General features: G+C 52.5%; 6 protein-coding genes across 6 annotated transcripts; 4 read left to right on the top strand and 2 right to left on the bottom strand.

Annotated features, from left to right (window-relative positions):
- Positions 1-68: 68 nt before the first annotated feature.
- On the top strand, positions 69-1,487 carry K460DRAFT_296961 (gamma-glutamyl phosphate reductase GPR; the record flags this gene model as incomplete). Its single annotated transcript, XM_040929667.1, has 1 exon — positions 69-1,487. The coding sequence occupies one exon, from the start codon at positions 69-71 to the stop codon at positions 1,485-1,487; it is 1,419 nt and encodes a 472-aa protein (XP_040782857.1).
- A 773-nt stretch (positions 1,488-2,260) lies between these two features.
- Positions 2,261-3,331, bottom strand: K460DRAFT_381139 (kinase-like protein; the record flags this gene model as incomplete). The annotated part of the gene is made up of 3 exons (XM_040935324.1): positions 2,261-2,614; positions 2,669-2,886; positions 2,944-3,331. The coding sequence occupies 3 exons, from the start codon at positions 3,329-3,331 to the stop codon at positions 2,261-2,263; spliced, it is 960 nt and encodes a 319-aa protein (XP_040782856.1).
- Positions 3,332-4,084: 753 nt separating this feature from the next.
- Positions 4,085-6,283, bottom strand: K460DRAFT_322797 (UDP-galactopyranose mutase-like protein). The gene is made up of 4 exons (XM_040930526.1): positions 5,996-6,283; positions 5,868-5,937; positions 5,732-5,812; positions 4,085-5,677 (listed from the first exon to the last, which is right to left on the bottom strand). The coding sequence occupies exons 1-4, from the start codon at positions 6,082-6,084 to the stop codon at positions 4,292-4,294; spliced, it is 1,626 nt and encodes a 541-aa protein (XP_040782855.1). The 5' UTR covers positions 6,085-6,283; the 3' UTR covers positions 4,085-4,291.
- A 1,187-nt stretch (positions 6,284-7,470) lies between these two features.
- K460DRAFT_381137 (TPT-domain-containing protein) lies at positions 7,471-8,893 on the top strand (the record flags this gene model as incomplete). Its single annotated transcript, XM_040935323.1, has 5 exons — positions 7,471-7,607; positions 7,664-7,731; positions 7,790-8,013; positions 8,065-8,472; positions 8,522-8,893. The coding sequence occupies 5 exons, from the start codon at positions 7,471-7,473 to the stop codon at positions 8,891-8,893; spliced, it is 1,209 nt and encodes a 402-aa protein (XP_040782854.1).
- Positions 8,894-9,618: 725 nt separating this feature from the next.
- On the top strand, positions 9,619-10,596 carry K460DRAFT_348589 (60S ribosomal protein-like protein L18; the record flags this gene model as incomplete). Its single annotated transcript, XM_040931391.1, has 5 exons — positions 9,619-9,664; positions 9,767-9,829; positions 9,882-9,950; positions 10,006-10,085; positions 10,135-10,596. 5 exons carry the CDS (start codon positions 9,619-9,621, stop codon positions 10,444-10,446), a joined length of 570 nt encoding a protein of 189 aa, XP_040782853.1. The 3' UTR covers positions 10,447-10,596.
- A 350-nt stretch (positions 10,597-10,946) lies between these two features.
- Positions 10,947-12,746, top strand: K460DRAFT_371498 (phosphoribosylaminoimidazole carboxylase). The gene has a single exon (XM_040934366.1). The coding sequence runs from the start codon at positions 10,969-10,971 to the stop codon at positions 12,628-12,630; it is 1,662 nt and encodes a 553-aa protein (XP_040782852.1). The 5' UTR covers positions 10,947-10,968; the 3' UTR covers positions 12,631-12,746.
- The last annotated feature ends 108 nt before the right edge of the window (positions 12,747-12,854 follow it).

Genomic DNA, 12,854 nt, shown 5'->3' with positions numbered 1-12,854 from the left:
AAAGGCTCCCAGCGTTACCACGTCTCACCACCTAGTCACCACACTGGAGTAACCCTAATACGAGAGGAATGTCTCTTACAAACGCGACGCCGCTCGAGGTCGCGCAGGCCGCAAGACTTGGCTCCCGGAAACTCGCGGTGCTGTCGACTGAGGAGCGCAATGCCGCGTTGACTGCTATCCACAAGGCGCTAGCTGATGGCAAAGACGAGGTGCTAGCTGCTAATGCCAAAGATCTGGAAGCGGCGAACAAGGCCGCTGCGGGGGGCACGCTTAGTGCGAGTTTGGTGAAGAGATTGGACTTGGGCAAGCCGGGCAAGTATGAGGATATGCTGCAGGGGATCTTGGACGTAAGGGTACTGGAAGATCCCATCAACAAGACCACCGCGAAGACTTTGCTCGACGACAACCTTACCTTGTCGCGGATAACATGTCCCATCGGCGTGCTTCTCATCATCTTCGAGGCCCGTCCGGAAGTCATTGCCAACATCTCTGCCCTCGCTATCAAGTCCGGTAACGCTGCGATTCTCAAAGGCGGTCGGGAATCCAGCAACAGCTTCGCGGCCATCGCATCAATCATCTCAAAAGCCTTGTCGTCAACAGCAGTCCCGTCAGATTGTCTACAACTTGTCCAAACACATGATGTCATCGCCGACCTTTTGAAGCAGGATACTTACATTGACCTGTGTATCCCAAGAGGAGGCAACAAGCTCGTCCGCTACGTCAAAGACACGACAACTATTCCCGTCCTTGGTCATGCCGACGGCATATGCTCGGCGTACCTCTGCGACGACTATCCCGCCGACAAGGCCACCAAGATCATCATTGATGCGAAGACATCGTATCCTGCGGGCTGCAATGCCCTAGAGCAGCTGCTCGTTGCAGAATCGGCGCTTAGCACATCGCTCCCTTCAATCGCCGAAGCGTTACTGCAAAAAGGCGTCTCACTGCGCTGCGACCCCGCATCCCTCTCCGCTCTAAAAGGAAAACTAGACGCACACTCGGCGACGCTACTACAGGAAGCAGGACCCGAGGACTTTGACACAGAGTTCTTGGACTACATAATTGCCATCAAAACTGTAGCAAACTTAGATGAAGCCATATCACACATCAACACACACGGGTCACACCACACGGATGCTATTCTCACCACCTCAGAAACCACTGCCAAGACCTTCCTTGCAGCCATCGATTCCTCATCTGTGTACTGGAATACCTCGACGCGCATGGCGGACGGCCAGCGCTACGGCTTTGGAACAGAGGTCGGCATCTCTACCAACAAGATCCATTCTCGCGGCCCAGTGGGTCTCGAGGGCCTGACGATATACAAGTGGGTGATTGTAGGTGACGCGCAGGTTAGTGCCGAGTATGGTGCAGGTGGAAAGGCGTGGAAGCATCAAGTCTTGCCGGTCGGGGAGCAAGAGTTTGTTGCCAAGGACGAAGAAGAAAGAGAGTTGCTGAGACAATTCAGAGCGAAGAAGGGGCAGTAGTAGTTGGCGTGTATTCTACACTAAAATGCAATACACCATCTGTGAAGTTCTGTCAAGACATTGATTTTTTTCACTAGCTTACTCGACTGGCAATCCCACTGAGACGAGATTATACAGTACTACAGCACCCACCCAGCAGGTTGGGACGCCCTGTTTCACGCACCATCATGTAAAGTGAAACCCATCCACCTCAACTGAACTCGATCCCGCGCCAAACCCACACAGAAAATTAAACATGATCCACTCTATCCTCCCTCATCTCGGCTGTACCCGCGCTCTCCACCGTAACACGCGTCACACAAGCACCGCACACGGCCCGTTGGAGATAGATGGCTGGTATCACGACATTGAAAATTTCATCATCTGTAGCAGGGGGGGTAAAGAAAAAATGATGAGGCTGACACTGGAGATTAGTGGGGCGTGTAAAATTATGTCAAATCTACTCCTGGCATACACCCAGCTACGTTAGTCGATTTTGGCTCATTATATGAGCAAAATCTGATTCAGCTTAATTCTGCTCAGACTGGATTACGCTTGCTCAGGCTTAGTTATGATTAAAATCGTGGTGCCTCAGGCTGCTTATGCTGAACTCCCTTTCTGTTCCTTGTCCTGATTCTAGTCCTGATCTGGTCACCCCAAGTCCCTTTCCATTCTATCCTAGCAAGTTTAAGTTCCTAACCGTACACATTGTAATGTGCTTTTGCAGTTGCTCCATAGCTACTTTCAGCAGATGCAACGTACAGTGGAAAGATAAATATTCATTCCTATAGATATCAGACGCCATTGAACCACTTATGCTGCAGTGCCTCTCTCGCGGTGATCCTCTTTGCAGGATTGAAATCCGTCATGTTCACCACCAAGTCTTTAAAGTCATCATCAAAACTGTTCGACAATCGAAACGGATTTCTGGGCGTTCCTAGTCCAAATCCATCACGTGTGATCAGGAAGACCTGGCCGTACGGATTATCCGGTGCGAGATGGTCCCCAATGAACTCGTTGGTGCTCTGCCATTCGCCAAAGAACGACATTTGGCGCTCAATCACGATTGCGATCCGCTCAAGCTTGCCGCCGTCGAGTTCTTCGTCGGTAACATGGAAGATGATCCGTTTACTCAGAGCGTATATCATCTAAACTGTTAGAGCAAAATTCTAAATGGCTGCGGTGAGTAGTATGACACTTACAACTATTGCGAATGAAAAAATGTCGGAAGGCTTCCCAATGGGACCACTCGCATGGGCTTCGGGGCTTCGCCACATGTAGTTGCCCGCCTGTTTTCCAACGATTGCAGTATTCGGGGGGACATATGCAGCATCTTCCAGATCCGCAATTTTCACTTGGTCAATTGCAATTTCCCCCCGACCGTCCTCCCAATCAACGAGGATGTTATCAGCCTTGATATCTAGCGAGAGAGATTAGCCCGCGTTCCTCAAATTTAGCTAGGGAAAAGAGAATTGACCTGAATGCACAATTTCTTTATCGTGCATCTCCGCGATGCCAAGTAGAGCTTGTTTTAGAATTGTTTTCGTCACGTCCAAGGGCAGATTCTTCTGTTGAACAAGGCCGAGAAAATGGCTCCGGAAATATTTGAAAACAAACATAGACTTGTCTGGAATGGCGTCTTCAATAATTCGGACGTTTTTGGCATCTTCACGCAGTCTACCGTAGATTTCCTTTTCGAGATACGAATAATTGACTTCAGGGATGTATTTGAGGATGTACTTTCGACCGGCGTTATCATGGCTTGAGCATACGCGTCGCGGAGGCGTTTCGTCCTCTTGTAGAACTTCCTGGGTGGTATATAGAATTCCACTCTGTCCGGTATACGATTCCTGAATTTGTGACATGGTCGCGCTCGTTTGTGTCGATGAGTACGCGTTAGATGTCTGAGAAGATAGGAATTTTGTGCTCAAGGTTACAGGCCTCAGATTACAGCGAAAACTGGTCATGAGATGGTGACAAGGAACGATGCAGATTATCAAGTTACCTTAACGGCGCGAGAATGACGAATGCAGTTACTTGTGCTGGTGACGAGCGTTGTTGAGAACGAAAGACGGCCGCAATGCGGGGAACATTCTCGACGAGGACCCAAGCGCTTGCCCGCAGAGCAGCTTGACAAACTCTCCAGAGTGGCTTGAGGTCCTGGAAGCACTCTTATAGGAGAACTATGCTTCGAGCAGAGATAGTCTCCGCGAAGAATCTCTCCAAGGATAGAGGGTCGCCGAGGAGCGATGAGCTCTAGGGAGTAAAAAGCTTCTAGGAAAGAAATCCTACGAGGAAAGAAGAGCTCTAAGGAGAATACTCTTAGAAGAAGGAATCTCTAAGGAAGAAGCTTTTAGGAGGGAAACTATTAAAAGAAGCTCCGGGGCCATTCCTAGTCGCTGTTAAGCCTAATTAGGGCCCGATTTCAGACCTCTTTATACGCATAATATAAGCTACTTACTTGTTAATCATACATCCTATTACGTAGCTTAAGATTAAACCTGGAAAAAGGTTTGTGTAAGACTAGATTTTTCTTAATTAGTATCCGCTATTTTGCAGGACTAGTTGACTTTTTCAGTATTTGAGGCGTGAGAAAAAACGTATGAATCGCTTTTTATACCGGTAAAAGTATCTATATTTATATGCCACTTTATTATCTTCGCCAGCATCTGGAAGATGTATGACGAAATGCGTCTATCTCCAAGACTTCATGCAAATAAGTGCAAACTCCCTGCTCCCAGCAGTCCTTCCCAATCATGTCATTACGTGGTATTCCATAACATTTCCCAATCCGTCACATGTTCATAATCTCCGTGTATTGTGGTCTAATCGACACCCTTGTTCCTCAGTGACAGAGATGACTTGGCAAAGATCTGAGCACCATCTTCCAGGCGGCGCTCCGTGTTCTTGCGGCTGTTGACAAAGTCAGGGTAGTTGAGCGTGAGCTCGACAGAGCCATTAACAATGTTGTCGACAGCCTCGACACCCAGCATAAACGAATGGTCCTGGTTGCCAACCTCGTAACGCCAGGAACCAAAGCGACCACGCGACCAAATGTCCTGAGCCTGGAGCGCGGGAAGAAGCTTGGTGAGGGCACCCTCACGCTCGAGCGAGGGGGTGGGGTATCCGTGGTCAAAGCGTCGGTGGTAGGTGGTGACGATCTCGTCATCGGGCTTGATCATCTCGGTGTTGATGAGACCCTGAATCGAATCCCTGAGCATATTCTTCCCATCTACGGGCTTCAAGCCGGATTCGGAGACTTCAAGCATGATAGACCAGTACGGGCCTTCCTTGGGCTCGGTAGAGCTGGGCTTGGAGCCGTCGGCAAGCTGTTGAGTGGCGAGCTTGACGTCTTTTTGCGGCTGGTTGTATGGCGAGTAGTTGGAGAAGATGGTGGCGCGGTAGAATGGGCAGTTGTCCTCGGGGAAGTATAGCCAGCACTTGTCGCCAATGCGCTCAGGTCGCTCTCCGCGAATGCCAACGCCAATGACGTGGGTGCTTGAGAAATAGAGTTCCTTGCTGAGGCTAATGAGCTCCTTGTCACCAATGGACTCGACGAGAGAATCGACGGCCATGGTGTTGACGAGCTTCTTGTAGTTGACTACGGTGCCGTCCTTGAGGGTTACTCGGTGGCCAGCAGCATCGACCTTGGTCACCGTGGCGTGCTCGCCATATCGTGTCTTGGATTCAGGTAGTGTCTTTGCGACAGCGACCCAGATACCGCCCGTGCCATCGCGGGCAGGGAATCGGAAGGTGGCGTTGGGTCCCCAGTTTCCTGCGGTCTTGTTGTGGATGATGTTGTTGATGACGCCCTTGACGTTGGGGGCAGCGACACGCTCGCCCAGCCATTCACACTGCATCTTGGTGGTGGGCACAGCCCACACCTTGTAATTGTAGGGCCTCATGAAGACGTCGGCGATGCCGACACCCATCTGCCGCATGATCCACTCATCAAAGTTCTTGGCCTTTGTGTTGGCCACGCGGGCCTCGAGTGCGGCGTCGATCAAGCCGTCAACGCACCTTGCCTGGTCGTCCTTGGGCAACATGGACAGGTTGTTCTGGAAAGGGTAGGGGACCCATAGGCCCTTGTAGCGGACGTATGAGATGCGCTGATGTGTGTACCAGTCGTCATCGTTGGGGAGGGCCTCGTCAATGCAGTCGTCGAAGTACTTGTAGTGGGAGAAGATGACATGGCCGCCAACATCGTAGAGCTGCAGTCGGGTTAGAGCCGACCAGACAGGTCAATTCGAGGCACAGGTACTCACGAAGCCTTCTGGGGTGACATCGGTAGAAGCCAGACCACCAGGCGTCTCATTCGAGTCTACAATCAGCCATGAGGGGCCGTCCTGAGCGTGTTAGCAGTTGCCCCGCCATGGTTGACAGGTGGGTGGTGGAGCGTACAATCTGGTTGAGGCGCTTTGCTGCTCCCAAACCCGTCGGCCCAGCGCCAATGACGAGGACATCAACTGAACTTTGGTATGGTCAGCTCGTTCTCCATGGGAGGAATGCGGGCAGGCGGTGAGAGGTACATTTCTTCCTTGGCGGATCCCATCTTGCCCTGTAGCAGCTCTTGAAAACTAGGAACTCTCTTCAAAGTCTGGCGGGCGAGGTTCAACATGTACTTTGGTGCGCGAGCAGTAACACGGTGGAGTAGTAGACAATAGGTGGAGCAGTGGCAAGAGCCGCCTGGGGGCGTGGTGGAGGGAATTATAGCTCTACGATAAAGCAAGCGCGCCAAGGGCGATGTTCTGCTAGGCGGGTGGGTGTGCAGGGTAAGGGTACACCGCAGAACTCGGCTGAAGAAGCTTGATGCGGCAACGAGAGAAAAGGGGCATTAGAATCAGCAACAGGGCTGCTCGTGGGCGCATTGATTGGCCGCAGCGTCTTTGCACCATGATGCTCTCCCTTGTGACGCTCCCTGGGCGGCGACGTGCTTTTTTTTTTTCGATTCGAGGGTGGGTGGGAGCTGTGTTGTGTTCTGTTGCCCTCGCCCCTGCAGCAGCTGGTTGGCCACGGCTCGAGCGCGAACACTGGCCTAATCCAGCCACTGGTGAAGCTTGTCACGGCTCTATACTGTACTGCTGTGTACTGTCTGTAATGTAGCTCTACTACAACAATACGAGGCTACACTACAACGCCAGACACAGGGTGCATCCACTTGTGGTGTGCCGTCGCAGTTGGTGCGACTTGGTACAGCAAGTAGACTACTGCCCGTGGAGATTTTTTCTTGAGACGACGACGACGACGACGACGACAAGCATTGCCCCCTATCGTCCGTCCTGTTGATCTCTCAGCAGAGCCGCGTCTACGCCCCCCTCAAATAAACTCCCTCGCGTCAAGATATCCTGCTTGTATCCACTGGTCTCGAGGAGCAACCCTTGACGGCTGCGGTTTCTGCAGGGTGAGGGAGTGATTTCGCCCCCAGTACGCGTATTTTTTTTTCATCCTTCCCGTGGGTGCAACTCCACTACCATGGGGGACCTGATTGCGCGTACATACGCTACAGGGCGTAGGGTCCACAGCAGATCTGTTTCACGTTGCCCCCGGGGGCGCAAAATCCCGCGCTGCTCCCGCCAATCTTCATCTGGTTGTTGTGTGGGAAGCTCGCCAGTCCGCCCGTTGCCCAGTGATAGCGCCATCAGGAGCAAAACCACCGAACCCCCTGTGTGACGGCCTGGAAGGGCTGGCTCCATGCTGATTTCCGCTCCACCCCCTCCCCTAGCGCTACTGGCCCCGTCACTTTTACAGCTCTCAACACTTCTCTCGCCCTTTATCTTCTCATTCCTGTGCGCGCCGTCACAGCTCTTGAGTGCTGCTTGTGCCACGCATTGTGTTCTGTCGCCCTTCGTGAGCGAGACCCATCAGTCAGCGACCCGCGCTAACCCACTCCCCGCGAATCCTCGACTCCCCCCAACCAAGCAGCCACCTCTCCTTTGACCCTCGACACGACCACGCACATCGACGACGTCTTCACCACCCGCTCCTTTAGTCGCCGCATTCCACCATGTCTTCAGACGAGAAAGTCAGGTCCTCGGTTGACGCTGCCCGCGACCCAGCCCAGACAGTGCTACCCACTGTGAACCCAGAGGCGCTCAAGTCTGCGCCCAAGCCCGCCGCCTTCCATCCCGCCGTATACATTGCGTATGTCCTGTCCACGCCAATTGTGCTCTGCATGGCACCTGCTAATCGATGCGCAGCACATGGATTACTCTCAGTTCGAGCACAATCGTCTTTAACAAGTACATCTTGGATACGGCCAACTTTCGTACGTAACCACTCACCACAATATTCGCACAACAACGCATACTAACATGCCTAACAAGACTTTCCCATTTTCCTCACAACATGGCATCTCATCTTCGCGACCATCATGACCCAAATCCTCGCCCGCTTCACCACCATCCTCGACTCGCGAAAGAAGGTGCCTATGACCGGACGCGTATACCTTCGAGCCATTGTCCCCATTGGTCTCTTCTTCAGCTTGAGCTTGATTTGCGGTAACCAGGCATACCTCTACTTGAGTGTGGCTTTCATCCAGATGATCAAGGTATGTTCGAACCCGTGGCATCTGGCAGGAACAAGTTTTGACCCCTGATAGGCTACTACACCAGTTGCTGTTCTCATTGCGACCTGGTCTCTCGGAGTCGCCCCTGTGAATCTCAAGACCCTTGGCAACGTCTCGTTCATTGTTATCGGTGTCGTCATTGCCTCGTTGGGCGAGATCAAATTCGTCATGACTGGTTTCCTCTTCCAGGTCGCTGGCATCGTTTTCGAGGCTGTCCGTCTAGTCATGGTCGAGAGCCTACTGAGCGGTGCTGACTTCAAGATGGACCCTCTTGTCTCGCTTTACTACTACGCTCCAGCCTGCGCCGTCATCAACGGCATGGTCTTGATGGTCACTGAGCTCCCCAGATTAACCATGGTTGACATTGACCGCGTTGGGCTTTCTACTCTGTTTGCCAACGCAAGCGTGGCTTTCTTGCTCAACGTCTCGGTCGTCTTCCTTGTATGTTTCGCCTCATCTACATCATCTACACAAACTAACAATTATCTAGATTGGTAGGACCTCGTCGCTCGTTCTTACCCTCTCCGGCGTACTCAAGGATATTCTCCTGGTATTTGCTTCCATGTTCCTGTTCAAGGACCCCGTTTCGCTGCTCCAAGCCTTCGGCTACAGCATTGCCCTCGGTGGCCTCATCTTCTACAAGCTCGGCGGCGAAAAGCTGAAGGAGTATCTCGGCCAGGGCAGCATGAAATGGCAAGAATTCGGCCACTCACGTCCTGTTCTCCGCAAGTTGATGATCTTCGCCGCCGTCATCATCTCCATGTTCTTGGTCCTCGGCTCTCTTGGACCCCGCTACGCCCCTGATTCGACTGATAAGGTCTACAGCGGCATTGGCAAGCTTATCGGCGAGAAGGGTGTATAAACACGTTCTTTTGCTGGGAAGCATTCATTCACGATCGCATAACCCGACACCTTTTGCTTTGAATCGTTGCAGCCGCCTCGTGCTTACAGATGTCCAACTTTGTTCTTCTTCCCTGTTATTCTATCCTCATATTGGAGTGGTTTGGAGTGGCTGGGTTATTGGTGTTTCGACGCATAGACAAGCGGGTTCTTTTCATGCCAGGAGGGCTTGTTTTCAGAAGCAGTGATTTGGGAACTTCTTATTGTTTCAACAGCATGTCCGGGAGCAACGACAGGAAAATGAGTAAAGTACACGTTTTGTCACATATAGACCCCGCAGCACCTACCCGTTTTGGGCCCTGCGACAGGTATATACTTTTAGCTATATAATGGTAATGCATGTGTGAAGGAAAACAGCTCAATGCGTACTGTACTGTGATCTCTTGTAATGCCAGGGCCGGAAGGGATTCAGGGTGCTCAAATTTGGCTCAGCCAGTCTCCACGTCTATACTAGGTCAGGATAATGATACAAAAATGAGTGACCAGTTTTCGTGGAGCCTGGTACGATGTTGGCTCTGCAAGGCATAAGCGACATGCCAAAAAGTTAAAGTTCTGCCAAAGGCGGTGAGCTGTGCTCGTTAGCGGCTTGGCGGGGCCACACGACTTCGCGAATATTCGCATTTTAAAGACTTCAGCACCCCCGTTACTAACCCACAGCTCAACACCACACGCTCAAAATCAGTCAAGATGGGCATTGATCTCGATAAGCACCATGTTCGAGACGGGCACCGCAGTATGTGATACCCCGTCGAGTCGGCGCAGCAATGCGCTGGCGACTGCTGTCTTCTAGACGCAACATGAACCTTCGAGAGGACGGAGATTGACGAATGTACAGAGATCCCCAAGTCTACCAACCCCTACGTCAAGCTGTTGGTACGCCTGTACAAGTTCCTAGCTCGTAAGTACTTCCACTGTGGTTGCGCGGACTTGGTGTGCTAACAGATTCTCAGGCCGTACCGATGCTCCCTTCAACAAGGTGGTTCTGCGACGCCTCATGATGTCCAAGATCAACCGCCCTCGTAAGACGATCACACTCTCGAATCCTGTCGAACAGAAAGACTAACATTGTGCCAGCCGTCAGCTTGTCCCGCATCATCGCGACCGCTGCCAACAAGCAGTCCGCCAAGTCGCACGAGGGAAAGACCATTGTCATTGTACGGCACTCCAACAAAGAGCTGGTAGGAATATGCTAACGCAGATCAGGTCGGCACCGTCACCGATGACAACCGTCTCCTCGAGCTTCCCAAGCTCTCCATCGCGGCTCTCCGCTTCACCGCCTCTGCCCGCGCCCGTATCTTGAAGGCTGGTGGTGAGACTCTCACCATTGACGAGGTCGCTACCCGCTTCCCCACTGGATCCAACACAGTCCTCATCCGTGGCCCCAAGAACGCCCGTGAGGCCGTCAAGCATTTCGGTTTCGGACCCCACTCCCACAAGAAGCCTTACGTCGAGAGCAAGGGCCGCAAGTTCGAGCGTGCTCGTGGCCGCAGAAGGTCGCGCGGTTTCAAGGTCTAAGCGTGTGCTGGAAGTGGCGCTGTTTCTTTGGGTTGTCGGCGTGGTCATGGTCATGGGAATTCACTACTTACGAGGCGTGCATCATGACTGGCAAGGGCTCTTCGAAGGCCTGCAAAAAGATACTCTATGTGCAAATATGCAATGGAAACGTACCAGTGAGCTCTCCCGAGCTCATGAGGTGGACTCATGATTATTTAATTTCTGAATAACTGCTTGTGAGACTGCGATTTCTACGTGACGTGCCAGTATCAAATTGTACATTTTTAAGTCAGGGTGCATGATTCGCTCCTGGAAGTGAAATTTGCAATCGTTGGTGTCTGAACTTTTCACGAGCTAAATTTTCTGCGGCTCCCCCACATTCACCCAACCACAGAGCTCCGACTTAGGCCTAACCCATGCACTGACCTAAAGAGGTCACGACGACACTTGACTGTACACTCACATTACGACCTACTGTCGGATAATCTTAATATGGTTGACAATCGGAAAGTCGGAGTGCTGGGCGGCGGCCAACTCGGTCGCATGCTCATCGAAGCTGCAAACCGCCTCAATATCCAAGTTAACGTGCTCGATGCAGCAGCATCACCAGCAAAGCAAATATCTGCCCACGACGGACACATTGAAGGATCATTCAAGGATGCAGCGGCTGTGAAGGCATTGGCACAGGCTTCAGATGTCGTCACCGTGGAGATTGAGCACGTGGACACGCATATGCTGGAAGAGGTTGCGTCAGAGGTCATTGTTGAGCCAAGCTGGAAGACACTTAGGACCATCAAAGACAAATATGCGCAGAAGCATTATCTGAAAGAGCACGGAGTGGATGTCGCAGACAGCATTGACTTGGAAGGCAAGGGTGTCGACGGGCTGAAAGAGGTGGGCGCTACGTATGGATATCCGTATATGCTGAAGAGCAAGACGGAGGCGTACGATGGCCGGGGCAACTTTGTGGTCAAGAGCGAGGCCGACGTGGAGGCTGCATTTGAGGCGCTTGGTCAGCGGCCACTCTACGCGGAACGCTGGGCGGACTTCAGAATAGAGCTCGCGGTCATGGTGGTCAAGACGAAGGACGGTGTTCTCACATTCCCCACCGTGGAGACGGTGCATGAGGACAGCATATGCAAGCTCACGTACGCGCCGCCGCGGAACGTATCTGAGAAAACAGCACAGAGGGCACAAGATCTTGCGAAGAAGGCCATCGGCGCATTCGAAGGCAAGGGCGTCTTCGGCGTCGAAATGTTCCTCCTCAAGGACGACAGTCTGCTCATCAACGAGATTGCCCCCCGCCCACACAACTCAGGACACTACACAATCGAAGCCTGCCCCATCTCACAATACGATGCACACCTTCGCGCTATCCTCGACTTGCCTATCTCGCAAGCCAGCCTCCGTCTGCGCGAACCATCCATCATGCTCAACATCCTCGGCGGCCAAACGCCAGACTCTCACGTCCAAGTCGCAAACAAGGCCCTCGAATCCCCTAACGCAAGCGTCCACCTCTACGGCAAAGGCGACGCCCGACCAGGCAGGAAGATGGGCCACATCACTGTGACAGCGCCCACGCTCGCAGCCGCAGAACGTGAAATGCAACCCCTCATCGACTTTGTCGACAGCCAAAAAGGAAAAGCCCCAGAACCGCGCAAAGAACTCGGTAGTAGCACAAAGGGCGAGCCTCTGGTCGCCGTCATCATGGGCTCCGACTCTGATCTCCCCGTGCTCAAAGCCGGTCTTCAGATCCTGGAGAAATTGGACATTCCCTTCACCACGCGGATTACCTCTGCGCACCGAACGCCCGACTGGCTGCGCGAGTTCTCCAAGGCCGCAGCGTCTACTTCGTTGAAGGTCATCATTGGCGCCGCAGGAGGCGCCGCACATCTCCCTGGTATGTGCGCCTCGTGGACCACGCTGCCCGTCATCGGTCTGCCCGTCAAGGCGACGCACATGGATGGATGGGATAGTCTAGTCAGCATGACGCAGATGCCGAGGGGCGAGCCGGTTGCTACTGTGGGCATCAACAATAGTACGAATGCTGCGCTGCTGGCTGTGAGGATTCTGGGCGCGAGTGATTTGGCGGTTCGGGAGCGGTTGAGGGTGTGGATGGAGGGGAATGAAGTCGAGGTGCTGAGGAAGGATAAGGCGTTGCTGGAGGATGGGTGGGAGGTGTATTTGCAGAGTATGGGCAAGTAGAGAGGGTCATGTGCACCTTGGGAGGGATAGTGGTTTTCGCTAGTCGTTATACTCCCAGTCTTTGCTAGTTAAAGTTTTTCTCAATAGCTTTAGTTAAGAGTACTTCAAGAAGAATTGTTCAAGTCTTGTTACTTTTGCCATGTGTAGCTTCTACACACTGTCCAAGTAGACTATGAAATTATATGTTCTGAAGTTCCTAGGGTGCTTGTATTTATTTGGAGAAT

This window comes from Cucurbitaria berberidis (assembly GCF_010015615.1).
Source record: "Cucurbitaria berberidis CBS 394.84 unplaced genomic scaffold K460scaffold_7, whole genome shotgun sequence".
Lineage (NCBI taxonomy): Eukaryota > Fungi > Ascomycota > Dothideomycetes > Pleosporales > Cucurbitariaceae > Cucurbitaria > Cucurbitaria berberidis.
This window is presented reverse-complemented; position numbering and strand designations above follow the sequence as displayed.

Excerpts from the sequence above, each read along its gene's own strand:
- K460DRAFT_371498 (XM_040934366.1), top strand. The coding sequence starts at position 10,969 with ATGCTCATCGAAGCTGCAAACCGCCTCAATATCCAAGTTAACGTGCTC.
- K460DRAFT_322797 (XM_040930526.1), bottom strand. The coding sequence starts at position 6,084 with ATGTTGAACCTCGCCCGCCAGACTTTGAAGAGAGTTCCTAGTTTTCAA. Across the intron at positions 5,938-5,995 it reads GGATCCGCCAAGGAAGAAAT|TTCAGTTGATGTCCTCGTCA; the intron begins GTACCTCTCACC and ends ACCATACCAAAG. Across the intron at positions 5,678-5,731 it reads ATGTCACCCCAGAAGGCTTC|CTCTACGATGTTGGCGGCCA; the intron begins GTGAGTACCTGT and ends ACCCGACTGCAG.